Here is a 27127-nt window from a genome sequence, read left to right on the forward strand (position 1 = left end):
GAGCCTTATGAATAGATTTCCCATAGGTGAAAACATGGCATCATCAGGCAATACTCCCTTTACATCCATCAGACAAACACTGTACTTAGAGAGGAACTGGGCTTCAATATGCTTAGAAGCGCCTTTCACTGAAGAATCAAGCACATCATACTTCACCACCTCCTAAGGAGGGCATTTTTTTTAAACTGAGGTATGAGTGAGGTGGGTGGGGTATTTATAGGCTTTTGAGGTTTGGGAAACTTTGCCTCCTCCTGCTAGGAATATATATCCCATCAGTAACAAGCTTGTGGACTCTTGCCACCTAAAAGAAAGGAATGTATGTATTATTAAATCATACTTTATCTGTGCAATGCTTTATAATAAAATGTCAGTGTCCTTTTTAAAATATTTTTTAATAATTGTTATAGGTTTCGTCCACTACAACTGTAGAGAAGATGATGCATTCTCATCTACATGTGCCAGCTCTGTACTATAACCATTTTAATAACAGTAACCCTCAAATAATAGAGTCACAAGTTAGCATCTAACAGAAAACCAATCACACACACAACGTTCCATCTTTTTATTTAATTACAGTAAGAAATATTGCACATGATCAACATGTCTGTTCAGTCTCTTAAGAATCAGTCCTTGCTCTTGGAACAAAACCAAATTTAAGCGCAAGATGAAAACATGTTCTGACCTCATGGTGTGGAGGAAAATGAAGGGTGCTGAGGGATGTTGCTTTTCGTTCACTGTTCAAGTATTCCAGCACATGTAGGGTTAAAATATATGTGGGTGAGCATTGTGAGATTACAAAGCAGTTAAGAACCTTTTTAAACAATCATACTGCTATATCAGTTAATAGGATCACTACACACTCCCTATTGTAATCAACCCCTATGTATTGCAGCTTCTTTTGGAATTGCTGGCTTCTCCAGCTCGTTCATTTGAAATCCTGCAGACCCGCCTCCACCTTTCGGTGTGTGTGCGCCAGGACTGAAGTGATCTAGTTTTACAGTATAAAGGCATTTCTACTTCACACCAATTTGTCAGATCTGTCAAGGGTCTCTGAGCTGCATCTCAGAAAAGTTCATCTTTACAACAGCATTTTATAATGCAGCATATATGGAGGGACAGACTGGTCAGTTACACAGGTACAGTTAAAAATTAAGTCATCTGATTAGGAGACATCCCTCCATGATGCAAAATATATCCCACAAGAAAAGGGAGGTTTCATGTCTGTGCTCCCCTACAACTGCAACTAGTGACAGGCTGTGGGACTAAGAGAGAGCCACCACACACAGTGTGTATATTGTCAGGCTATCCTGCGTACAGCACTAAGTATATTTCTTTATACTGACAGTATCACCTATTGCCTCTTTAGAAGGGCAGCACATGCTTTCTTTATGGAAGCCTGACTCTTCTACCTACTATGGGTACAGCCAGGTGTTCCTTTGTATACAGAAGCCACTGAACATAGCAGGGTTATGTCTGTATGAGATCGCCTTTTCTCAATATAGCAAGAAGCATCTCTGTATATAGATATCTCACAACTAGGTTGTGATAGCAAAATTAAAAGTTCTAGCCAAAAATATATGCCATAAAATGTATGCATTTGCCAGCATTGATGGAGGGAGCACACCGTAATATACTGAACCCATCAGCATCTGTGTTTTGCACTGTCCCTAAATGGAAAGAAGCAGATACAACCTAGTTTGTCACCCTTTTATACATAGATATATTCACACACGTGCATATTAATGTCATACACACAGTGTGTATATATATATATATATATATGTATATATGTGCGATGGATTAATGTGTTGTATAATTAATACATACTTCCTGATTATTTAATCAGACTGAATTTAAACATTGCACGTCTTGCATAAAAATGTCTGTATATATATTTATTTATATATATTTATATAGCTCTCTGCAGTGCAGCTGCTTCTTATCGAACTAAAGTGTCATAAGAAAATATGTTTTACTGCTAAAAAGCCCCTCCCTTCCCCTTTACGGCACTTGTATCCACACCTATAAAATGCAGTAAACAGGTGGCTTCCTATTACCACAAGCAGCCACTCGCCTTGTTTACAGCATAGCCTACTGCTCCAATACAGTCCTCATTTTGTCACGTCCTACTATGACCTTCTGGTAGTCCAGCGCAGACTGCATATGACGTTGTTAAAATTCAAACTTCCTGATCTAAACTATCCCAGTGCAATCTACTTTGTCCCAGGTAACAGTTTGCTTGCTAAAATTCTCTGCCTCAGATGGACTGTCTCTGTAGTGTCTCAGAAAGCATGCTCCCCTCACACATCAACAGAACTGTGACTTAAATTCACTGAATTGTTAACTCTGCTCTCTGATCAGTCCTCTAATCTTACGCTAGCATCCAACAATGCATGATGCCAAGAAGTACAATCTATGACCTCATTTTATGCATCAACATATTTTCCCCCTATTGTCTGTGCCTCAATGTCTGTTGAAGGATATATATCGCAGACATTGGATGTGGATCAGACCACTTTTTAAGCTTTTTCTGCCTTTAGGAGAGTGCAACCCCCTTAGGCTGGCACTGCCAGTGGGAGGTATACACTACCCTTAAAAAAAACCAAACACTATGCTTGCCCTGATTGGATGGATTGTCTGTGCATGTGGGGCAACATTTGATGTGCGTGGGAAGGGTAAAATGCAACCTGCCTGCCACTCCTCAGGGAGGAACATGGTTTAAGGAAGGATGCCCCTGCAGTCTCCAATTTAAGTGGATAGCTATAAATGTTAGGCCCTTTTCCCTAATCAATTCAGCTGCTTCCTGAAGTATTGGGAGGTTCCTGACCACTCTCCCAGGAAGAGTCAGAGTGTTCACTGGGTCGCAGCGCAGGTTCTTGGGGAGGCTGCATATCAGAGGGTCCAGCTTCAGAGGTGCTTGGTGAAGGTTGCTCAGGATACGTAGAGTGCTCTGTTGGCGTGGCTGCTTGCATTATCTTCTGTCGCACCTCACGGATCTTTAACTGCAAGCACACCTTGGTAGGAAATATTTCTGAGAATCGAGACTGAAAGGCAGCAGTGGCTTGAGCTGGAGGAAAATGAGGAGAAATACAAAGAATTTATATAGATTCTGCATTATTTTCTATTATAAAAAATTCAAGTGGGGAATACTGTGCACTAAAAACTAACCTATGAAGTCTAGTACAGGTTAATCATAATAAAAATACAAAAAAGATGTGCCTTTCCTTTGCAGGTATATAAACTATAAAACCCTTCCGCAAACGGGATGTATTCCCAGAAATAGCATGAATGTGTACACACAACCATATCCAGGAATCATAGCCATAGCTTTAAAGGGACAGAGAGAGAAAATCTAGAATCAAATTTGTCTAACAATTTTTTATATAAGTACAATTGATTTTTCTTCCTGAAATTGTTTGCTCTATCTTAATCATAAAAGTTTAAATTTTTCACTTTATCTCCCTTAAATACACGTGATCCAGAATTATCAAAAATGTCAAGACTCTGTGCTCCTCTGCCAACATCTGCTATATAACTACCCCACCAGGAAGTCTACATAGTCTGTGTTATTATGCACCATTACTTATCAAAGTTGTGGCCTTGGAGCTTCGGGACATAAATGCATTTACTAGGGAGTGTGGAGTCTTTGCCATTTTGTAATGCACAGTATATTACCAGTGATGAAGTCTAGTTAATTCTAGGGTCCATGCATTCATATTTGGTTTTAAAGCTGAGTGGCAGTAATAGTACTTCGATTCTTAGGAATTTTAGAATGTGAGTTTTCTAGGATTATCTTGGCAGTGCAAATGATTATAGGAACCTTTAATAATGTAGGTGCTACCCTCTGCATATGCAGAATTAAGCCTAGTTAAAATTGGAGTGAGGTTTTTTTTTTTTGTTTTTTTTAAGAGACCCACATTCTTTAAGTATATAAAAATTTGTATTTGTGTCTGTGTGTGTGGATGTCTACTAGGTCATGCAACCTCATTGTCAATTTATTCCAGATGCATGAATCATGACGTATGGAGATGGTTTGTAACTCCCCAAGTATCGAGAACAGGGATCCAGGATACCCAGGATTTAAAAAGGCTGCTGACTGGAAGTCACTTGTATTTACATCAATCAGTTTACCATTCTGCCCTGTGCACTTTACTCTTATTCAGCAAACTCACTGATCTTTTCCTATAATGTCCACCCCCCCAGATGCTTACAGGACGGAAAGAAGCCATGTTCCTGAAACAGCTGCATGACCAGAGCTCGTCGCTGATCTAGAGTGCGGCGCAAGGAAGAGTATGGGACCTTATCATATTCCAACTCAGCTAGCATATCTTCTGCTTCACTACCTGCATGAGGAGACCAAGACAGCAAGTTAGAAATGAAAAATGAGACTAGAATACATAAGGGATGGAAATATGTAAAATGAAAAAGAAAGAAAAGATTGCAGTATGAGGCAGTGAAGACATAGCAACAAGAAAATATCTGAAGGATGAAACATGAAAGGGAGAGAAAGGGTGTACCTGGCCTATCAAACGTGAATATGTCTCCTTCACACTTTGCGCTTTTAGGTGTGTTGGGCTCAGAACTGCAGCTTGAACGCCTGCGCATCTTCCTCTTAGGAGATATTGGATCTTCTGTAGAAGAATCTAAGTCTGTGAAAAGAAAACATTCAGATTCAACAGAGTAATCTACTCAACATTGGCATTGAAATGAGATACAAAGTCAATAGAAAGCATCAGATATCCCGCAAGAGCAGCTAACCCTTGCACTCAAATTAAATGTCTTCTAGGCCAAGTCCCTTCAATTTAATTTCCACTGAGATTGATATACCCCAAGATTTCTTTAAAAAAAAAAAAAAAAAGTAAGACATATTAGAAATACAACCATCCATGCTAAGCCTTTGTCTACTTGAGACAAGCCAGCCAAGGGATAGTATTTGTTGACCACCCAAAATAAGTTAAAATACCAGTCAACACTGTACATTTGCATAATCAACAAATGCAAGATAACAAGAGAATGCAATATCACTTAGTCTGAACTTCAAATGAATAGTAGATTTTTTCTCTGACATCTGACAATTTTAAAAGTTATGTCTATGTCCACTCCTCTTGTACCATGTGACAGCCATCAGCCAATCACAAATGCATATTCGCTTATTCTGTGAATTCTTGCACATGCTCAGTAGGAGCTGGTTACTGAAAAAGTTTAAATATAAAAAGAATGCACTTTTTTTAATGGAAGTTAATAGGAAAGTTGTTTAAAATTGCCTGCTCTATCTGAATAATGAAACTGTAATTTTGACTTGAGTGTCACTTTAAGGTAATAAACTTAACCTTTTCTCTAATATTTTTTCTTGTGTGAATTTCAGGACAACTTTTACAAGAGCAGTTTCTCTGCAGAGTAGCCACTGCCTTCGGTGAGATAAGACAGCTGACTTTACAGAACTTTTTTTTTTTAATGATTCAGATAGATAATATAAATTTTAAACAACTTTCCAATGTACTTCCATCATCGTATTTACTTAATTCTCTTGGTATCCTTTGTTGAAGCAGCAGAAATACTCTACTGGGAGCTAGTTTATGCATTGGGTGAGGCAATAACATATGAGGCATTTATGTGCAGCAACTAATCAGCAGCTCCTGAGTCTACCTAGGTATCAATGATCAAATTTGTTTTGTTCTCTTGATATCTGTTGTTGAAAATGATACCTAGGTAGACTCAGCAGCTGCTAATTGGTTGCTGCAAATAAAAGCCTCATATGTTCTTGCCTCACCCAATGCATTAACTAGCTCCCAGTAGTGCATTGCTTCTTCAACAAAGGATACCAAGAGAATGAAGTACATTGGAAAGTTTATTTCAAATGATATTCTCTATCTGAATTATGAAATTAAAAAAATTGGGTTTCAAGTCTACTGTCACATACTTTTTGCACCAAATGTCCTCTACTGAGCATAGGCAATAAGCTAGAGCAGGTTTCTCCTAGCAACAACATCAAAGGAAAAACCACTTATTTGCCTTCCTGTAGAAACCACATAAAGGCAAAAAGAAAAATGTAAAATCATATTAAAATGAAATGATAAATAAAACATTTTGAAGGGATTTCTATTAAGTATAACCCACTGCTTAGTACTTCTAATACAACAATGAAACATATCCCTTTAAATAGTTGTGATAGTTTGAAAGCAAACACCATGTTCTACTACATATTTAAACAATTGTTTGTTATTCTTCCATTTCATTCTGTACAAATCCAGATCTGAGTGTTGTTGCAGTTTCACAAGAAGAAATCCGGCTCTAAAAAAAAGAGCCAAATGCCGCAAGTGGTCACCCTCTTCTGCATTAGTTAGCTAACAAAACCGCAGAATACATATCCATACTATGCATCATTCAAGTACAGCACCTAACTGGCTGACTATTTAAGGGACATGAAGTAAAAAATTAAACCTTCATGGTTCAGATAGAGCAGGGTTCTTCAAATCATCGGTCGGGGACTTATTACTGGGTCCCAACTTGTGTGTGTTGTATAAGAGTGTGGTGTGTATTGTATGAGAGTTTGTGTGGTGTGTGTTGTATAAGAGTGTGGGGTGTATTGTATGAGAGTTTGTGTGGTGTGTGTTGTATAAGAGTGTGGGGTGTATTGTATGAGAGTTTGTGTGGTGTGTATTGTATGAGAGTTTGTGTGGTGTGTGTTGTATGAGAGTTTGTGTGGTGTGTATTGTATGAGAGTTTGTGTGGTGTGTATTGTATGAGAGTTTGTGTGGTGTGTATTGTATGAGAGTTTGTGTGGTGTGTGTTGTATGAGAGTGTGGGGTGTATTGTATGAGAGTTTGTGTGGTGTGTATTGTATGAGAGTTTGTGTGGTGTGTGTTGTATAAGAGTGTGGGGTGTATTGTATGAGAGTTTGTGTGGTGTGTGTTGTATGAGAGTGTGGTGTGTATTGTATGAGAGTTTGTGTGGTGTGTGTTGTATAAGAGTGTGGGGTGTATTGTATGAGAGTTTGTGTGGTGTGTGTTGTATAAGAGTGTGGGGTGTATTGTATGAGAGTTTGTGTGGTGTGTGTTGTATGAGAGTTTGTGTGGTGTGTGTTGTATGAGAGTTTGTGTGGTGTGTGTTGTATGAGAGTGTGGGGTGTATTGTATGAGAGTTTGTGTGGTGTGTATTGTATGAGAGTTTGTGTGGTGTGTGTTGTATGAGAGTTTGTGTGGTGTGTGTTGTATGAGAGTTTGTGTGGTGTGTGTTGTATGAGAGTGTGGGGTGTATTGTATGAGAGTTTGTGTGGTGTGTATTGTATGAGAGTTTGTGTGGTGTGTGTTGTATGAGAGTTTGTGTGGTGTGTGTTGTATAAGAGTGTGGGGTGTATTGTATGAGAGTTTGTGTGGTGTGTGTTGTATGAGGGTGTTGTGTGGTGTGTGTTGTATGAGGGTGTGGTGTGTGTTGTATGAGGGTGTTGTGTGGTGTGTGTTGTATGAGGGTGTTGTGTGGTGTGTGTTGTATGAGGGTGTGGTGTGTATTGTATGAGAGTGTGGTGTGTATTGTATGAGAGTTTGTGTGGTGTGTGTTGTATAAGAGTGTGGGGTGTATTGTATGAGAGTTTGTGTGGTGTGTGTTGTATAAGAGTGTGGGGTGTATTGTATGAGAATGTGTGTGCGTTGTAAAAAGTTATAACACACACTCTTTATCTAATGGCAGGGAGAGCCCACAAATTCATTCATTACTGTTGGGAAATACAACACCTGGCCATCAGGAGGAGGCAAAGACACCCCAGTCAAAACATTAAGTATCCCTCCCACTTCCCCTAGTCCCCCAGTAATTATTTGCCTTTGTCTACTAAAGGAGGTAGGCAGGGAACGTGCTCTGTAGAAATTGGATTTTGATTGTTTCCTGCAAGAAAGGACTGGCGATGGTAGTAGCCATGTAATTCTCTTAGTAAGAGTGCTGGTGAAGGTTAGCTACTGGATGTCGCAGGGAAGCTTCCCTAGCCTCCTTCCTAATTAATACTGCTAACTCCCCTTTTGGCAACCAGTGTAAGCTTACACTGCTTTCCTTTGTGTCTCAGGTGCCTGTCAGAGGAAGATTAGTGCTGTCAGACCTGGAAGTGCTGTGACTACTCCCCAGCAGAGAGCCTGGAGGGTAAGTCCTTTATTTTTTTTAAATCCCATTCCTATGTACTTCCCTACTGTGGGTACATGGGCTGAGGTTGGGACCTTAATGGGTGACCAAGTGGCTCCTCGAGACCCTCAAAAGGTTCATCAAGCTTATTAGTATTTACCCCGATTAGGGATTTCATTAGGCTACTGGGCAGATTTGAGGATTATCCCCTTAGTGTGCAGGTACATAAGCTGAGATCAACAGATTTTCCTCATATTATAAGGGATTGTCTGCTCTTGTTGTTACTTGAAGATGTTTGTTTTTTTATGGCACTTTTGGGCATGGGCACTTGGGCGGGCGAGACTGTTTACACCGACAACATCGACTTAGTTTTTCGCGTGCTGCTACAGCGTTTCTGGGGGAGAAGCCTTTTCCCACAGCATGGCGCCACAAGGTTGGTGCGCTCCGGCTGTGTGATTTCTCTCTGATTGCGGTCGGAGTTCTAAGTCTCTTTCAGCTGCTCTGGGTGATGCACTTGTTTCCCGGGAAGTGGCGAGTATCCCGGTCCTACACAGGGCAATTTAAAGGTGTCATGTTACCTTTTTTGACTCTTTAATTTATTAGTACTTGGGTTTCTAATGTTGGTTGTGGACATGGAACAGGATCAAGACATTTTAATTTTTCTTTAGAGGATGTTCATCATCACATACTTCATTCTGACAAATGGTTATATTGTGAAGAGGACAAGGTCTGCCCCCTTTGCAGAGTTATGCTCAGTATGTCTGAGCTCTGTCAGTTTAAATCCAAAGGGTCCAATACTAGTTATACTCCCTCCATTAGGATTAACCCTTCAGAGCCCTCCACCTCACAGGACTCTGAGGCAAAAGATATGGCATATCATGGGCAACAATCTCCTTCTCCTCTTACATAAGCAGTTCCCTGCTGCTCAGCGCAATCTTCCTCTGGGGTTGTTTGTTTGCCTGTGGATTTTGCAGCACAGCTACAGTTGGCTGTTTCTGCTACGCTGAGTGTCCTTCCTATTTCAGGCAAGAGGAAGAGAAAGATTAATCATGTTTCCTCTGACGGGGGAATGAGTAATCCTATGGAGACTGTGTTAGTCAGTTTATCTCAACATTCGGGGGACGATCGTTCCTCAGTAGCCTCTGAGGGTGAAATCTCTTCTACTGACTCTGCTGAGGAAAGGGTAGCTAAGCCAGAGGAGATAAATTTCAGGTTTAAGCTTAAACATCTTTGCTTCTTACTTAAAAGGGATACTGAACCTATTTTTTTTTCATGATTCAGGTAGTGCACGCAATTCTAAGCAACTTTCTAATTTATTCCGATTATCAGTTTTCTTCGTTCTCTTGGTATCTTCATTTTAAAAGCAGAAATGTAAGCTTAGTAGCTGGCCTATTTTTGGTTCAGAATCCTGGGTAGCGCTTGCTGATTGGTGGCTACATTTTAGTCGGACAACATTACATCAGTAGCTTATATCAATCATCAGGGGGGAACAAGGAGTTCCCTAGCCACGAGAGGTGTCTTGCATCCTACAGTGGGCGGAGTCTCACAAGTGTCACATCTCGGACATTCATATTACGGGGGTGGACAATTGGGAGGCAGACTTCCTAAGCAGACAGACCTTCCATCCCAGGGAGTGGATGGCCTCTCCTCTCAATGCCAAACTGACCAGATACGGGTCGAGATCGAGGATCATCAAGCGGTCTTGGTGGACGTGTTAGTGGTTCCGTGGAATTTCAATCTTATTTACCTGTTTCCTCCGATTGCGCTCCTTCCTTGGGTTAACGCAAGCAAGAGCGGGCCTCAGTGATCCTAATTGCTCATTGCGGATGATGTTGTCCTTGCCTTCTTGAATGTTGCCTCGCCTCCTTGAAGGTTGCCTCAGAGAGTGGACCTTTTTCAGCAAGGTCCATTTCTTTACCAAATCTCAATTCTCTGAGATTGAACACCTAGTACTGTCCAAGAGAGGTTTCTCTGATAGGGTCACTGATACTCTGATCCAGGCTCGCGAGCCGGTTACTAGACGCATTTACCATAATGTGTGGCACACTTATCTATCTTGGTGTTAGGACTGAGGTTTTCTTTGGCACAAGGTGAGGATTCCTCGGATTCTTCTTTTTCTCCAAGAGAGTTTGGAGAAAGGTTTGTCAGCCAGTCCTCTTAAAGATTTCTGCTCTGTGTTATTTCATAAAAAATTGGCTAATATCCCTGATGTTCAGTCCTTTGTTTAGGCCCTTGTTAGGATTAGGCCTGTGTTTAAACCTGTTGCTACCCCTTGGAGCCTTAATCTTGTTCTTCAACATGCTCCGTTTGAGCTTATGCATTCTATTGACATTAAAGATTTGTCTTGGAAATTTTTGTTGGCTATCTGCTCTGGTCGCAGAGTTTCTGAATTATCTGCCTTACAGTGTGATCCTCTACATCTTATTATCCATGCGGATAAGGTTAGTTTTTTTTACCTAAGGTGGTCTCTTCTCGCAAAATATCAATCAGGAGATTGAGGTGCCTTCCTATTGTCTGAATCCTTCTCCAAAAGGAACGTTTGTTACACAACTTGCATGTGGTTCGAGCTTTGAAGAAAAAAAGCTGTACTATAGCATGCATACTGCATATCCCATAAAGAACCAAGCCGCACCCCAATGTGCTCTTATGTGACAATGCTACTCAAAAAGACCACGGGAGATGACATGTAAGCGACGGCAAGTCCAGTCAGAGGACTCGTTTCGTATATTTCATATCATATTTGCCCTTCTGAAAACAACCTAGGTCCTGATGTCTCATGATTAATGCTCCTTCTGTAGGAGAAATTTCAGAATTGCCCCAGAAATGATTGCAGGTTAACAACTTACTGCCCTTCTATAGGTTTCAATATCAGCTCAACCAGGAATCAAACCTGTATTGACATGGTCTCAGGCACTTGCATTAAACAACTTAACCACCTATGTTTGCTTGCTCACAGACATAGCCTGCAGGCAAACTGGTTATTGCCCGTCTTATTAGGTAATAAGCCATTAGCGAGGGTAAGGAAATAAAAGTCAGGACTTGCCTAGCTTTTCCATCCTGAAGGAGTCCTGTAAGACAAAGGAAAATCAGTGTAACTAACACCATTTGCCTGAAAGGGAGGATAGCATAACACTGGAGGAGGCATAGCAACTTCCCTGCGACATCCAACAGCTAATGTACACCAAATGTCTACTAAGAGATTTACATGTTTTTTTTTTTTTAACAACTCAACTGCTCTCTTTTACAGGAAACAATCCATTGAGAGCAATACAATCTGAATCTTCAGCAGAGCACCTCTCTCTGCCTACCTCCATGCAAAGAGGCAAATAACTACTGGGAGGGTAGGGGAAGTGGGAGGGATATTTAATGCTTTCTTTAGGGTGTCTTTGCCTCCTCCTGGTGGCCAGATGAAATATTTCCCATAGGTTATGAATGGATTTCGTAGACTCTTACTGCCATTAGAAAGAAAACACTAGGAATAGGGGTCAAGTCGAGAGGGAACGCATGGGAACGGAGTTCCTGCACTATTTTTGCAGTAGGAAATAAGTTCCCTCTGGATAGAGAACAGAAACACTTCAGTAAACAACGCTGCTGTTGGTGGAAGGAGCTGGAGCAGTCTAGTTAGAGGGATAGTGAGATCCTCTTGTAATGGGCAGTAACACTTCCTACAATACACTAAATACAAGTCTGTCAGCGATCCTGCTGTGTTATCACCCCGCAATATGTGTAACACATGGTGCTTACATTTCTTTGTAGCTTGCTCTAGGGTTATTTAGCTGCCCTCAGCAGAAACAGGACTATTGCACCTTAAGTGGGCGAGACTCTGTGACAGAGGAGGATTCTGAGGCCCAAAGGCAACCATTCAACACTTCATTGGATTTAATTTGCTTGCATTAACCAAAGTGTATAGATTATATACATATAAATACAGTGTGTGTGTGTATATATATATATATACACACACAATATTTATTGTGGGGGGGGGGGGGTGGAAGTGGTGAGTTCCCACACTTTGTTTTGTAGGACTTGATCCCTGACTGGGAATGATGAAAGAACTTTAATATAGTACAGCAAGAGAAGAAATTGGGTGGCAGAGGACACAAGTTCAAAACTATCTGAGTGTAAAGCAAAATAATCCTATATCTGAAAGAATAAGATTTAAAAGTTATCAATTAGAAACAAAACTGCAAAAAAATTAATAAAATAAGGAATTGCAACCCCAAAACAATTTAAGGCAGATACCAGTGGAATTCTTGCGCTTCTTACGGTAGCTTCCCAGGATGGCACGGGGAGAGGTAGCAAGAGACTGAAGTGTGGGTGAGGGCAGCACTTCCTCAGGCTTGAATTCTGGTAGCTCTGCAAAGCGTTCCTCAAAATCCACTTCTGACAGGACCCTGCTGGGGGTAGAGTGGGAGCGTTCAGTAACTTTAGGAAAAAGAGAAATATTAGCTACTAGAGAGAAATATTCAGTAGGTAAAACAGAGAGGGGAACAAGAAAAAATAAGCGAGAAAAAGAGAAACATAATTAGGTTCGTATATTTTAAGACAGCAATTAATTTTTTTTTTTTTTTTTATTTAGAACTCACTTGTCTACAGAGTCAAAGGTCTTCTTTAGAGGTGGGGGACGCACTTTCACTTTCTTGACCATGCTGTCCTTCCTGTCTGTAACTTCCAAGGGTGGTCCTGTGGCTCTGGACGCCTCAGTGGTCCCACTTACACTTGGAGTGGCAGGCAGGGATGCTGGGGAAGAGGGAGGAGGAGGAACCTGTGGTGCATTTGCCAAGTCTGAGCGGCTGTCAGTAGTAGTGACTTTCCATTCTGAAGAGTACTGTTCAAAGAGAAAAATATATCAATTTGTTTGATATCTATCTAGCTAGCTTTGTGACTAAACTGCCTATGATAATGGGAGACTCAAAACAAATATATATTATATATTTACTGAAAGCACTGCAAGAGGTTATACAAAAATCTAATAAATTAGACTTATAATTTAAAAAAGATTTGGAAAATAATTACAAGAGAGAACGAGAGAGAGAAAGAGAGAGCGAACGAGAGAGAGAGCGAACGAGAGAGAGAGCGAACGAGAGAGAGAGCGAACGAGAGAGAGAGCGAACGAGAGAGAGAGCGAACGAGAGAGAGATCGAACGAGAGAGAGAGCGAACGAGAGAGAGCGAACGAACGAGAGAGCGAACGAACGAGAGAGAGAGCGAACGAACGAGAGAGAGAGCGAACGAACGAGAGAATAATAAGTTTGCCTCTTAGTGAGACGAGTCTACACACTACAGAGTTACAATTTAATTCTGGAGTAGATTGTCCCTTTAACACACACAACTGTCATCTGCAGAAGAATTTACTTTAAATTTAGAAGGCTTTTGAAATCTGGGAGATGATTGTAACACGGATGTTGAATATAACTCCAGTGCTTTAGCTGCCCTGGAACTGGGGAATGCCCAAAACAGATATTTTCATTATGTGAAAGACCTAAAAGCAATGAACAAATTGACTGATAAATCCTATTTTTTTGCTGGCACCTTTGTGCTGCCCCTGTGAAACAATAAGCCTGTCAATCTGCCTCATCTTTTGTGAAGAAGCGCATGAAAAAGCAGAAAAATGCACTGAAGGAAACCAATAAATATTCTTTAGGTAAATGTAAACTGGCTGACAATCCTTTGAAGCCACTAGATCATAAGTATTCTTAAATGCAGAGATATAAAACAAATTTGTTCTGTGCAGTGGAGGATCTTAAACCTCCTGGGGAGAAAAAAAAATATGTATGCTTACCTGATAAATTTATTTATTTCCAGGCATGGAGAGTCCACGAATCATTCCAATTATTAGTGGGATATTAACTCCTGACCAGCAGGAGGAGGCAAAGAGCACCTCAGCAGAACTGTTAAGTGTCACTTCCCTTACCCATAACCCCCAGTCATTTGGACGAAGGGAACGGAAAAAGAAGATAACATAAGGGTAGAGAGGTGCCTGTCGTCAGAATTTAAACAAGGGCGGGTCGTGGACTCTCCATGCCTGGAAATAACATAATTTATGTAAGAACTTACCTGATAAATTAATTTCTTTCATATTAGCAAGAGTCCATGAGCTAGTGACGTATGGGATATACATTCCTACCAGGAGGGGCAAAGTTTCCCAAACCTCAAAATGCCTATAAATACACCCCTCACCACACCCACAAATCAGTTTAACGAATAGCCAAGAAGTGGGGTGATAAGAAAAAAGTGCGAAAGCATAAAAAATAAGGAATTGGAATAATTGTGCTTTATACAAAAAAATCCTAACCACCACAAAAAAGGGTGGGCCTCATGGACTCTTGCTAATATGAAAGAAATGAATTTATCAGGTAAGTTCTTACATAAATTATGTTTTTCTTTCATGTAATTAGCAAGAGTCCATGAGCTAGTGACGTATGGGATAATAAATACCCAAGATGTGGAAGTTCCACGCAAGAGTCACTAGAGAGGGAGGGATAAAATAAAGACAGCCAATTCCACTGAAAAATAATCCACACCCCAAAATAAAAATTAAATCTTATAATGAAAAAAATGAAATTATAAGCAGAAGAATCAAACTGAAACCGCTGCCTGAAGTACTTTTCTACCAAAAAACTGCTTCAGAAGAAGAAAACACATCAAAATGGTAGAATTTAGTAAAAGTATGCAAAGAAGACCAAGTTGCTGCTTTGCAAATCTGATCAACCGAAGCTTCATTCCTAAACGCCCAGGAAGTAGAAACTGACCTAGTAGAATGAGCTGTAATCCTTTGAGGCGGCGTTTTACCAGACTCGACATAAGCATGATGAATCAAAGACTTTAACCAAGACGCCAAAGAAATGGCAGAGGCCTTCTGACCTTTCCTGGAACCGGAAAAGATAACAAATAGACTAGAAGTCTTTCGGAAATCTTTAGTAGCTTCAACATAATATTTCAAAGCTCTAACTACATCCAAAGAATGTAACAATCTTTCCTTAGGATTAGGACACAATGAAGGAACCACAATTTCTCTACTAATGTTGTTAGAATTCACAACTTTAGGTAAAAATTTAAATGAAGTCCGCAACACCGCCTTATCCTGATGAAAAATCAGAAAAGGAGATTCACAAGAAAGAGCAGATAACTCAGAAACTCTTCTAGCAGAAGAGATGGCCAAAAGGAACAACACTTTCCAAGAAAGTAATTTAATATCCAGAGAATGCATAGGTTCAAACGGAGGAGCTTGTAAAACCCCCAGAACCAAATTCAAACTCCAAGGAGGAGAGATTGACTTAATGACAGGTTTTATACGAACTAAAGCCTGTACAAAACAATGAATATCAGGAAGATTAGCAATCTTTCTGTGAAACAGCACAGAAAGAGCAGAAATTTGTCCTTTCAAGGAACTTGCAGACAAACCTTTATCCAGACCATCCTGGAGAAACTGTAAAATTCTAGGAATTCTAAAAGAATGCCAGGAAAATTGATGAGAAGAACACCAAGAAATGTAAGTCTTCCAGACTCGATAATATATCTTCCTAGACACAGATTTACGAGCCTGTAACATAGTATTAATTACGGAGTCAGAGAAACCTCTATGACTGAGAATCAAGCGTTCAATCTCCATACCTTCAAATTTAATGATTTGAGATCCTGATGGAAAAAAGGACCTTGAGATAGAAGGTCTGGTCTTAACGGAAGAGTCCAAGGTTGGCAAGAAGCCATCTGAACAAGATCCGCATACCAAAACCTGTGAGGCCATGCTGGAGCCACCAGCAGAACAAACGAACGCTCTTTTAGAATCTTGGAGATCACTCTTGGAAGAAGAACTAGAGGCGGAAAGATATAGGCAGGATGATACTTCCAAGGAAGTGACAATGCATCCACTGCCTCCGCCTGAGGATCCCTGGATCTGGACAGATACCTGGGAAGTTTCTTGTTTAGATGAGAAGCCATCAGATCTATTTCTGGAAGTCCCCAGATTTGAACAATCTGAAGAAATACCTCTGGGTGAAGAGACCATTCGCCCGGATGTAACGTCTGGCGACTGAGATAATCCGCTTCCCAATTGTCTATACCTGGGATGTGAACCACAGAAATTAGACAGGAGCTGGATTCCGCCCATGCAAGTATCCGAGATACTTCTTTCATAGCCAGAGGACTGTGAGTCCCCCCTTGATGATTGACATATGCCACGGTTGTGACATTGTCCGTCTGAAAACAAATGAACGATTCTCTCTTCAGAAGAGGCCACGACTGAAGAGCTCTGAAAATCGCACGGAGTTCCAAAATGTTGATTGGTAATCTCGCCTCCTGAGATTCCCAAACCCCCTGCGCTGTCAGAGACTCCCATACAGCTCCCCAACCTGTCAGACTCGCATCTGTTGAGATCACAGTCCAGGTTGGAAGAACAAAAGAAGCCCCTTGAACTAAACGATGGTGATCTGTCCACCACGTCAGAGAGTGTCGTACAATCGGATTTAAAGATATTAACTGTGATATCTTTGTATAATCCCTGCATCTCTGGTTCAGCATACAAAGCTGAAGAGGTCGCATGTGAAAACGAGCAAAGGGGATCGCGTCCGATGCAGCAGTCATAAGACCTAGAATTTCCATGCATAAGGCTACCGAAGGGAATGATTGAGACTGAAGGTTTCGACAAGCTGAAACCAATTTCAGACGTCTCTTGTCCGTCAGAGACAAAGTCATGGACACTGAATCTATTTGGAAACCTAAAAAGGTTACCCTTGTCTGAGGAATCAATGAACTCTTTGGTAAATTGATCCTCCAACCATGTTCTTGAAGAAATGACACAAGTCGATTCGTATGAGAAATTCTGCTAAATGTGAAGACTGAGCAAGTACCAAGATATCGTCCAAATAAGGAAATACCACAATACCCTGTTCTCTGATTACAGATAGAAGGGCACCGAGAACCTTTGAAAAAATCCTTGGAGCTGTTGCTAGGCCGAACGGCAGAGCCACAAACTGGTAATGCTTGTCTAGAAAAGAGAATCTCAGAAACTGAAAGTGATCTGGATGAATCGGAATATGCAGATATGCATCTTGTAAATCTATTGTGGACATATAATGCCCTTGCTGAACAAAAGGCAGAATAGTCCTTATAGTTACCATTTTGAATGTTGGTATCCTTACATTACGATTCAATATTTTTAAATCCAGAACTGGTCTGAAGGAATTCTCCTTCTTTGGAACAATGAATAGATTTGAGTAAAACCCCAGACCCTGTTTCAGAACTGGAACTGGCACAATTACTCCAGCCAACTCTAGATCTGAAACACATTTCAGAAATGCTTGAGCCTTCACTGGGTTTATTGGAATGCGAGAAAGAAAAAATCTTCTTGCAGGAGGCCTTACCTTGAAACCTATTCTGTACCCTTGTGAAACAATGTTCTGAATCCAAAGACTGTGAATCGAATTAATCCAAATTTCTTTGAAAAATCGTAATCTGCCCCCTACCAGCTGTGCTGGAATGAGGGCCGCACCTTCATGTGGACTTGGGAGCTGGCTTTGGCTTTCTGAAAGACTTGGATTTATTCCAGACTGGAGATGGTTTCCAAACAGAAACCGTTCCTTTAGAGGAAGGATCAGGCTTCTGTTCCTTATTCTGACGAAAGGAACAAAAACGATTAGCAGCCCTATATTTACCTTTAGATTTTTTATCCTGAGTAACAGTATCCCCAGTAACAGTTGAAATAATAGAATCCAACTGGGAACCAAATAATTTATTACCTTGGAAAGAAAGGGAAAGCAAAGTTGACTTAGAAGACATATCTGCATTCCAAGTTTTAAGCCATAAAGCTCTTCTAGCTAAAATAGCTAAAGACATATACCTGACATCAACTCTAATGATATCAAAGATGGCATCACAAATAAAGTTATTAGCATGTTGAAGAAGTTTAACAATGCTATGAGTATTATGATCTGACACTTGTTGTGCCAAAGCCTCCAACCAAAAAGTGGAAGCTGCCGCAACATCAGCCAAAGAAATAGCAGGCCTAAGAAGATTACCTGAACATAAATAAGCTTTCCTTAGAAAGGATTCAATTTTCCTATCTAAAGGATCCTTAAAGGAAGTACTATCTGCCGTAGGAATAGTAGTACGTTTAGCGAGAGTAGAGATAGCCCCATCAACTTTAGGGATTTTGTCCCAAAACTCTAATCTGTCAAATGGCACAGGATACAATTTCTTAAACCTTTTAGAAGGAGTAAATGAATTACCCAGATTATTCCATTCCCTAGAAATTACTTCAGAAATAGCATCAGGGACAGGAAAAACTTCCGGAATAACTAAAGGAGGTTTAAAAACCGAATTTAAACGCTTAGTAGATTTAGTATCAAGAGGACTAGATTCCTCCATCTCTAATGCGATTAAAACTTCTTTAAAGAACGAATAAATTCCATTTTAAATAAATATGAAGATTTATCAGTGTCAATATCTGAGACAGAATCCTCTGAACCAGAAAAATCATCATCAGAAACAGACAAATCAGAATGATGATGTTCATTTAAAAATTCATCTGAAAAATGTGAAGTTTTAAAAGACCTTTTACGTTTACTGGAAGGAGGAATAACAGACATAGCCTTCCTAATAGATTTAGAAACAAAATCTCTTATATTAACAGGAACATCCTGAGTATTAGATGTTGATGGAACAGCAACAGGTAATGGAATATTACTAATGGAAATACTATCTGCATTAGCAAGCTTATCATGACATTCATCACAAACTACAGCCGGAGGAACAGTTACCACAAGTTTACAGCAAATACACTTAACTTTGGTAGAACCAGCATCAGGCAGCGTTTTTCCAGAAGTAGCTTCTGATCCAGGGTCAATCTGAGACATCTTGCAATATGTAAGAGAAAAAACAACATATAAAGCAAAATCTATCAAATTCCTTAAAAGACAGTTTCAGGAAAGGGAAAAAATGCCAATGAACAAGCCTCTAGCAACCAGAAGCAAATGAAAAATGAGACTTAAATAATGTGAAAAAAAGGTGGAGACAATAATGACGCCCACATTTTTTAGCGCCAAAAAAGACGCCCACATTATAGGCACCTAAATGCTTTTGGCGCCAAGATTGACGCCACATCCGGTGACCCCGAAATTTTTGGCGCAAAACGTCAAAAAAATTACGCAAACACGAACAACTTCCGGCGACAAGTATGACGCCGGAAATGACAAAGAAATCTTTTGCGCCAAAAAAGTCTGCGCCAAAAATGACGCAATAAAATGAAGCATTTTCAGCCCCCGCGAGCCTAACAGCCCACAGGGAAAAAAAAAAAGAGTCAATTTTAAGGTAAGAAAAAATGATTTATTCATATGCATTATCCCAAATAATGAAACTGACTGTCTGAAATAAGGAATATTGATCATCCTGAATCAAGGCAAATAAATGTTTAAACACATATATTTAGAACTTTATATAAAAGTGCCCAACCATAGCTTAGAGTGTCACAAAAATAAGACTTACTTACCCCAGGACACTCATCTACATGTAGTAGAAAGCCAAACCAGTACTGAAACGAGAATCAGTAGAGGTAATGGATGAATCTCTACGACCGATAACAGAGAACCTATGAAATAGATCCCGTAGAAAGAGACCATTGAATTCAAATAGGCAATACTCTCTTCACATCCCTCTGACATTCACTGCACACAGAGGAAAACCGGGCTCCAGCCTGCTGCGAAGCGCATATCAACGTAGAATCTAGCACAAACTTACTTCACCACCTCCACGGGAGGCAAAGTTTGTAAAACTGATTTGTGGGTGTGGTGAGGGGGGTATTTATAGGCATTTTGAGGTTTGGGAAACTTTGCCCCTCCTGGTAGGAATGTATATCCCATGGACTCTTGCTAATTACATGAAAGAAAAATAAATTTATTAGGTAAGCATACATTTTGTTTTCTTTCCTATGGCATGGAGAGTCCACAAATCATTCCAATTACTAGTGGGAACCAATACCCAAGCTAGAGAACACAGAATGAAAGGGAGGGAGAACAAGACAGGTGGACCTAAAACGAAGGCAACACTGCCTTCTCCCAAAAGAAACCTCAGCCGAGGCAAAAGTATCACATTTTTAGAATTTGGAAAAGGTACGAATGGAGGACCATGTGGCAGCCTTGCAAATTTGCACCACCGAAGCTTCATTTCTGAAAGCCCAGGAAGATGAAAACAGCTCTAGTGGAATGAGCTACAATTCTCTCAGGAGGCTTTTGTCCAGCTGTCTCAAAAGCTAAACAGATAACACTTCTCAACCAGAAAGAGTGGTAGAAGTGGCCCTCTGACCCCTTCGCTTATCAGAGTAAACAACGAACAGGGCAGAAGTCTGCCGAAAATCTTGAGTTGCTTGAAGGTAAAATTTTAGAGCATGCAAAACATCCAAGTTATGCAAAAGACGTTCCTTCTGAGGAGGAGGATTGGGACAAAAAGAAGGAACAACAATTCCTGATTTATATTGCGATCCGACACTAAGGGAGAAAACCCAGCTTAGTACGGAGGACCACCTTATCAGCATGAAAAATAAGGTAAGAGGAATCACACTTCAGAGCTAAATGATCGGAAACCCTGCGAGCAGAAGAAATAGCAACAAGAAACAAAACCTTCCAAGAAAGTAATTTAACATCAACACAGAATGCATTGGCTCAAACGGAGCCTGCTGCAAAACTTTAAGAACAAGATTAAGGCTCCAAGGAGGAGCAACAGGTTTAAACACAGGCCTGATTCTGACCAGGGCCTGAGCAAAAGACTGAACATCTGGCAGATCTGCCAGACGTTTGTGCAAAAGAATAGACAGTGCAGAAATCTGCCCCTTCAGAGTTCTGACTGACAAACCTTTATCCAGGCCCTCCCGAAGAAAAAGCAAAAAAATTCGAGGAAACCTTACTCTGTTCCAAGAGAAACCCTTTGAATCACGCCAATAAAGGTATTTACGCCATACCATATGGTAAATTCTGCAAGTAACAGGCTTACGAGCCTGGAGCATGGTATCTATGTCTTTCTCAGAAAAGCCACCTTTAGCCAACACTAGGCTTTCAATCTCCAAGCAGTTAGCTTCAGAGAATCTAGATTAGGATGAAGGAAAGGACCCTGAAGTAGAAGGTCCTTCCTCAAAGGTAACCTCCAAGGTAGAAGAGATGACATTGTCACCAGATCTGCAAACCAGATCCTGCGAGGCCATGTAGGAGCTATTAGAATCACAGACGCTCTCTCCTGCTTGATACAAGCAATTACTCGTGGAAGGAGAGCAAACGGAGGAAACAGGTATGCTAGATTGAAGTTCCAATGAATCGCCAGAGCATCTATTAGAACAGCTAGTGGATCTCTTGACCTTGAACCTTACTTTGGAAGCTTGGCATTTTGACAAGACGCCATCAGATCCAACTCCAGAACCCCCCCCCCCCACCTGAGGGTTATCATTGTGATGACCTTTGGGTGGAGAGCCCACTCTCCGGGAAGAAAGGTCTGTTTGCTCAGAAAATCCGCTTCCCAGTTGTCCACCCCTGGGATGTGAATGGCAGATAGATGACAATCATGAGACTCCGCCCACTGGAAAATGCAAGTCACCTCCTTCATTGCTAAGGAACTTTGAGTTCCTCCCTGGTGGTTGATGTAAGCCACCGAGGTGATGTTGTCCGACTGAAATCTGATAAACTGGACCAAGGCTAGTTGAGGCCACGCTATGAAGGCATTGAAGATTGCTCTAAACTCCAAGATGTTTATTGGAAGAGAAGACTCCTCCCGAGTCCATAGGCCCTGTGCTTTTAAGGAGCCCCAAACTGCTCCCCAGCCCAACAGGCTGGTGTCCGTGGTCACAATCACCCTGGAAGGCCTCAGGAAACATGTACCCGAGACAGATTGTCCTGTGAGATCCACCATGAGAGCGAGACTCTTGTTAGGAAGTCCAGATTTATCCTCTGCCAGAGATCTGAGTGGTCCTGTTTCATTGACTGAGCATGCATAGTTGTAGGGGGTCTCAGATGGAACCAAGCAAAAGGAATGATGTCCATGGAGGCAACCATGAGAACAATCACCTCCAAGCATTGAGCCACTGATGGACGAATAGCCGGCTGGAGAGAAATGCACGAAGCATGAAGTTTGGATTTTCTGACGTCCGTCAGAAAAATCTTCAATCTATAGGGTGTGTTTCTTAGGAAAAATCTATAATTGTTCCTAAGAAACACACCCTTGTATCTGGTACAAGGGAACTCTTTCCCAGATTCACTTTCCACCCGTGGGAACGTAGAATAGACAACATCTCTGTATGAGATCTTGCTAGATGAAAAGATGGCGCTTGAACTAAGATGTCGTCCAGATAAGTCGCCACAGCAATTCCCTGAGACCTGACCACTACCAGAAGAGCACACAAAACCTTTGTAAAAATTCTGGGAGCTGTAGCAAGGCCAAAAGGAAGGGCAACAAACTGGAAATGTTTGTCCAGACAAGCAAACCTCAGATACTGGTAATGATCCCTGTGCATGGGAACATGAAGATACACGCCCTTCAGATCTATGGTTGTCATTAAATGACTCTCTTGCACCAAAGGAAGAATAGAACGGATGGTCTCCATTTTGAAGGACGGAATTGGTTGAGACACTTGAGGTATAGAATGGGACGGAAAGTGCTTTCCTTTTTGGGAACTACAAACAGATTTGAATAAAATCTTAGACCCTGTTCCTCTAGAGGAACTGGAACAATCACTCCCAGGGAAGATAGGTCCTTTACGCAGTTTAAGAAGGCCTCTCTCTTTATCTGGTCCGCAGCCAACCTTGACAGGTGGAATCAGCCCCTGGGAGGACAAGATTTGAATCCTATTCTGTAACCATGGGACACTATGTCTACAGCCCAAGGATCTGGGACATGGGGTATCCAAGCCTGACGAAAAAGAGAGCGTCTGCCCCCCACTTGATCCAATACAAGAAGACTTGGATTGTTCCGACTTGGAAGTTACGAAAGGAACGAAAATTAGAATTCTGGTGAACCTTAGATCTATTTCTTTAATCCTGGAGGTAGGAAAGAGCCCTTTCCACCTGTAATTTCGGAAATTATTTCAGCTAGACCTGGACCAAACAGGGTTTTGCCCTTATAAGGCAAAGACAAAAGGTTGGACTTGGATGAGACATCTACAGACCAAGATTTTAACCACAGAGCTCTGTGAGCTAAAAACAGTGAAACCAGAAATCTTAGCTCCCAGTATAAGAACTTGTATGTTGGCATCACAAATAAAGGTATTGGCCATCTTGAGGGCCTTGATCCTGTCTTGGATCTCCTCTATAATAGTCTCCTCTGATATTAGTAGATCAGATAAGTCATCGCACCAATAAGATGCTGCCCCTACGACTGTAGCAATACTAGCAACAGGCTGCCACTGTAATTCCTGATGAATGTACATATCTTTTTAAGTAAGCCTCAAGCTTCTTATCAATAGGATCCTTGAAAGAACAACTATCCTCAATAAGAATAGTAGTTCTCTTAGCTAGAGTAGAGATAGCTCCCTCTACCTTGGGCACTGTAAGCCACGAGTCACGTATAGAGTCAGCAACAGGAAACATTTTCAAAAACAGGAGAAAGGGAAAAAGGAATCCCTGGTTTTTCCCATTCCTGAGCTATGATATCTGCCATACAGTCTGGGACAGGAAACACTTCCACAGATGAAGGTACATCATATACCCTGTTAAGTTTACTAGACTTTGGATTCTCAGCGACGGAAGCGCCAGATTCTTCCAAAGTAGCATGAACCTACTTCAATAGGACCCGGAGGTGTTCTAACAAATCTGAAATTAATCTCCTCAGAATCTGCAGAATTGGTCACTACAGCATCAGAATCTGACAACTCCCCCTCAGACACCACTGAGGTATCATCTTCATCAGATAACTTAGAAAGACTGACTAGCGCAGCCTTAGAGTCAGAACCCTTATTAATAGAAATATTTGTTTTTTCTCTCTCTCTTACCAGCGACAGGTAAGGCTGATAAAGCTGCCGAAACAGCAGATGTCATCTGTGCAGCAAAATTCCCTTATAAATAAAACCCAATGAGGAGGTTGAGAGGAACTGCAGGGCACTTCATGTGAAACAGAATGGGACGTTTGAGGAGAAAGTGGAGGCATGGCATGGACAACATTATCCTGAGAGACAGACTCAGTGAGAGAAATCTTATCTTTAAAATGTAAAGTCTTTTTCAAGCATGTGGAACAAAACTGCACAGGAGGCACTATCTGAACCTCCAAAGTAAACATTTTACAAAATTAGCAGTTATATTTTACTCTGGGTCCATAGCAGTAAGAGTTAATTCCCACAGAAATTGCTAATATGCAGTAATAGGACAGTATGTCCCCACAGATACTTTGCCACAGAAAAAGACAAATACTACCTCTATATCCTCAGACTGACTGAGGTAACTCACCAACCGGGACCAGGAGCTCCCACTAGTAACCGGAGATTAAAGACAATACGATCCGTCTACCACCGTAAACGATGCTGTATATAGTACTCTAAAAAAAGCTCCTAAGCAGCATGTCGCTCCGCTCTTCAAGCCACTATGAAAACAAATGCGGAAGAGCGAAGGGTCACGTGAACACAAGAGAAAAACAAGTGCACCACAGTATTCAAAGCGTGCGACTTTTCAGCGCTAAGGAAATCTGTCTTATCCATGGGAAATGTAATGTGCAACAAATAAATACAATACCCTTGTATGTATAGTCTCTGTGATCTGATTGGTTTAAATAAAAACAGAATTTATGTTTACCTGATAAATTACTTTCTCCAACGGTGTGTCCGGTCCACGGCGTCATCCTTACTTGTGGGATATTCTCCTCCCCAACAGGAAATGGCAAAGAGCCCAGCAAAGCTGGTCACATGATCCCTCCTAGGCTCCGCCTTCCCCAGTCATTCGACCGACGTAAAGGAGGAATATTTGCATAGGAGAAACCATATGATACCGTGGTGACTGTAGTTAAAGAAAATAAATTATCAGACCTGATTAAAAAACCAGGGCGGGCCGTGGACCGGACACACCGTTGGAGAAAGTAATTTATCAGGTAAACATAAATTCTGTTTTCTCCAACATAGGTGTGTCCGGTCCACGGCATCATCCTTACTTGTGGGAACCAATACCAAAGCTTTAGGACACGGATGAAGGGAGGGAGCAAATCAGGTCACCTAGATGGAAGGCACCACGGCTTGCAAAACCTTTGTCCCAAAAATAGCCTCAGAAGAAGCAAAAGTATCAAACTTGTAAAATTTAGTAAAAGTGTGCAGTGAAGACCAAGTCGCTGCCTTACATATCTGATCAACAGAAGCCTCGTTCTTGAAGGCCCATGTGGAAGCCACAGCCCTAGTGGAATGAGCTGTGATTCTTTCAGGAGGCTGCCGTCTGGCAGTCTCATAAGCCAATCTGATGATGCTTTTAATCCAAAAAGAGAGAGAGGTAGAAGTTGCTTTTTGACCTCTCCTTTTACCAGAATAAACAACAAACAAGGAAGATGTTTGTCTAAAATCCTTTGTAGCATCTAAATAGAATTTTAGAGCACGAACAACATCCAAATTGTGCAACAAACGTTCCTTCTTTGAAACTGGATTCGGACACAAAGAAGGCACGACTATCTCCTGGTTAATGTTTTTGTTAGAAACAACTTTCGGAAGAAAACCAGGTTTAGTACGTAAAACCACCTTATCTGCATGGAACACCAGATAAGGAGGAGAACACTGCAGAGCAGATAATTCTGAAACTCTTCTAGCAGAAGAAATTGCAACCAAAAACAAAACTTTCCAAGATAATAACTTAATATCAACGAAATGTAAGGGTTCAAACGGAACCCCCTGAAGAACTGAAAGAACTAAATTGAGACTCCAAGGAGGAGTCAAAGGTTTGTAAACAGGCTTGATTCTAACCAGAGCCTGAACAAAGGCTTGAACATCTGGCACAGCTGCCAGCTTTTTGTGAAGTAACACAGACAAGGCAGAAATCTGTCCCCTTCAAGGAACTTGCAGATAATCCTTTCTCCAAACCTTCTTGAAGAAAGGATAGAATCTTAGGAATTTTTACCTTGTCCCAAGGGAATCCTTTAGATTCACACCAACAGATATATTTTTTCCATATTTTGTGGTAAATTTTTCTAGTTACAGGCTTTCTGGCCTGAACAAGAGTATCAATGACAGAATCTGAGAACCCTCGCTTTGATAAGATCAAGCGTTCAATCTCCAAGCAGTCAGTTGGAGTGAGACCAGATTCGGATGTTCGAACGGACCTTGAACAAGAAGGTCTCGTCTCAAAGGTAGCTTCCATGGTGGAGCCGATGACATATTCACCAGGTCTGCATACCAAGTCCTGCGTGGCCACGCAGGAGCTATCAAGATCACTGATGCCCTCTCCTGATTGATCCTGGCTACCAGCCTGGGGATGAGAGGAAACGGCGGGAATACATAAGCTAGTTTGAAGGTCCAAGGTGCTACTAGTGCATCTACTAGAGTCGCCTTGGGATCCCTGGATCTGGACCCGTAGCAAGGAACCTTGAAGTTCTGACGAGAGGCCATCAGATCCATGTCTGGAATGCCCCACAATTGAGTAATTTGGGCAAAGATTTCCGGATGGAGTTCCCACTCCCCCGGATGAAATGTCTGACGACTCAGAAAATCCGCTTCCCAATTTTCCACTCCTGGGATGTGGATTGCAGACAAGTGGCAGGAGTGAGTCTCCGCCCATTGAATGATTTTGGTCACTTCTTCCATCGCCAGGGAACTCCTTGTTCCCCCCTGATGGTTGATGTACGCAACAGTCGTCATGTTGTCTGATTGAAACCGTATGAACTTGGCCTTTGCTAGCTGAGGCCAAGCCTTGAGAGCATTGAATATTGCTCTCAGTTCCAGAATATTTATCGGGAGAAGAGATTCTTCCCGAGACCAAAGACCCTGAGCTTTCAGGGGTCCCCAGACCGCGCCCCATCCCACCAGACTGGCGTCGGTCGTGACAATGACCCACTCTGGTCTGTGGAAGCTCATCCCCTGTGACAGGTTG

The 27127-nt window shown here is 41.3% G+C and overlaps 1 protein-coding gene across 6 annotated transcripts in view; it reads right to left on the reverse strand.

Moving 5' to 3' along the window:
* Positions 1 to 547: 547 nt before the first annotated feature.
* CIC (capicua transcriptional repressor) overlaps positions 548 to 27127 on the reverse strand; it is a 368710-nt gene continuing 342130 nt past the window's right edge. For 4 of the 6 annotated variants that reach the window (XM_053690941.1, XM_053690940.1, XM_053690944.1 and 1 more), the window contains 5 exons: positions 12693 to 12934; positions 12349 to 12503; positions 4518 to 4649; positions 4212 to 4343; positions 548 to 3067 (listed from right to left, as the gene is read on the reverse strand). In XM_053690941.1, the coding sequence (XP_053546916.1) occupies positions 2793 to 3067; positions 4212 to 4343; positions 4518 to 4649; positions 12349 to 12503; positions 12693 to 12934 (936 nt within the window). In that variant the 3' untranslated portion in view covers positions 548 to 2792. The remainder of the gene's footprint in view (positions 3068 to 4211; positions 4344 to 4517; positions 4650 to 12348; positions 12504 to 12692; positions 12935 to 27127) is intronic. The other 2 variants (XM_053690942.1, XM_053690943.1) reach the window with 2 other exon arrangements.

This window comes from Bombina bombina, chromosome 8 (genome assembly GCF_027579735.1).
Source record: "Bombina bombina isolate aBomBom1 chromosome 8, aBomBom1.pri, whole genome shotgun sequence".
NCBI lineage: Eukaryota > Metazoa > Chordata > Amphibia > Anura > Bombinatoridae > Bombina > Bombina bombina.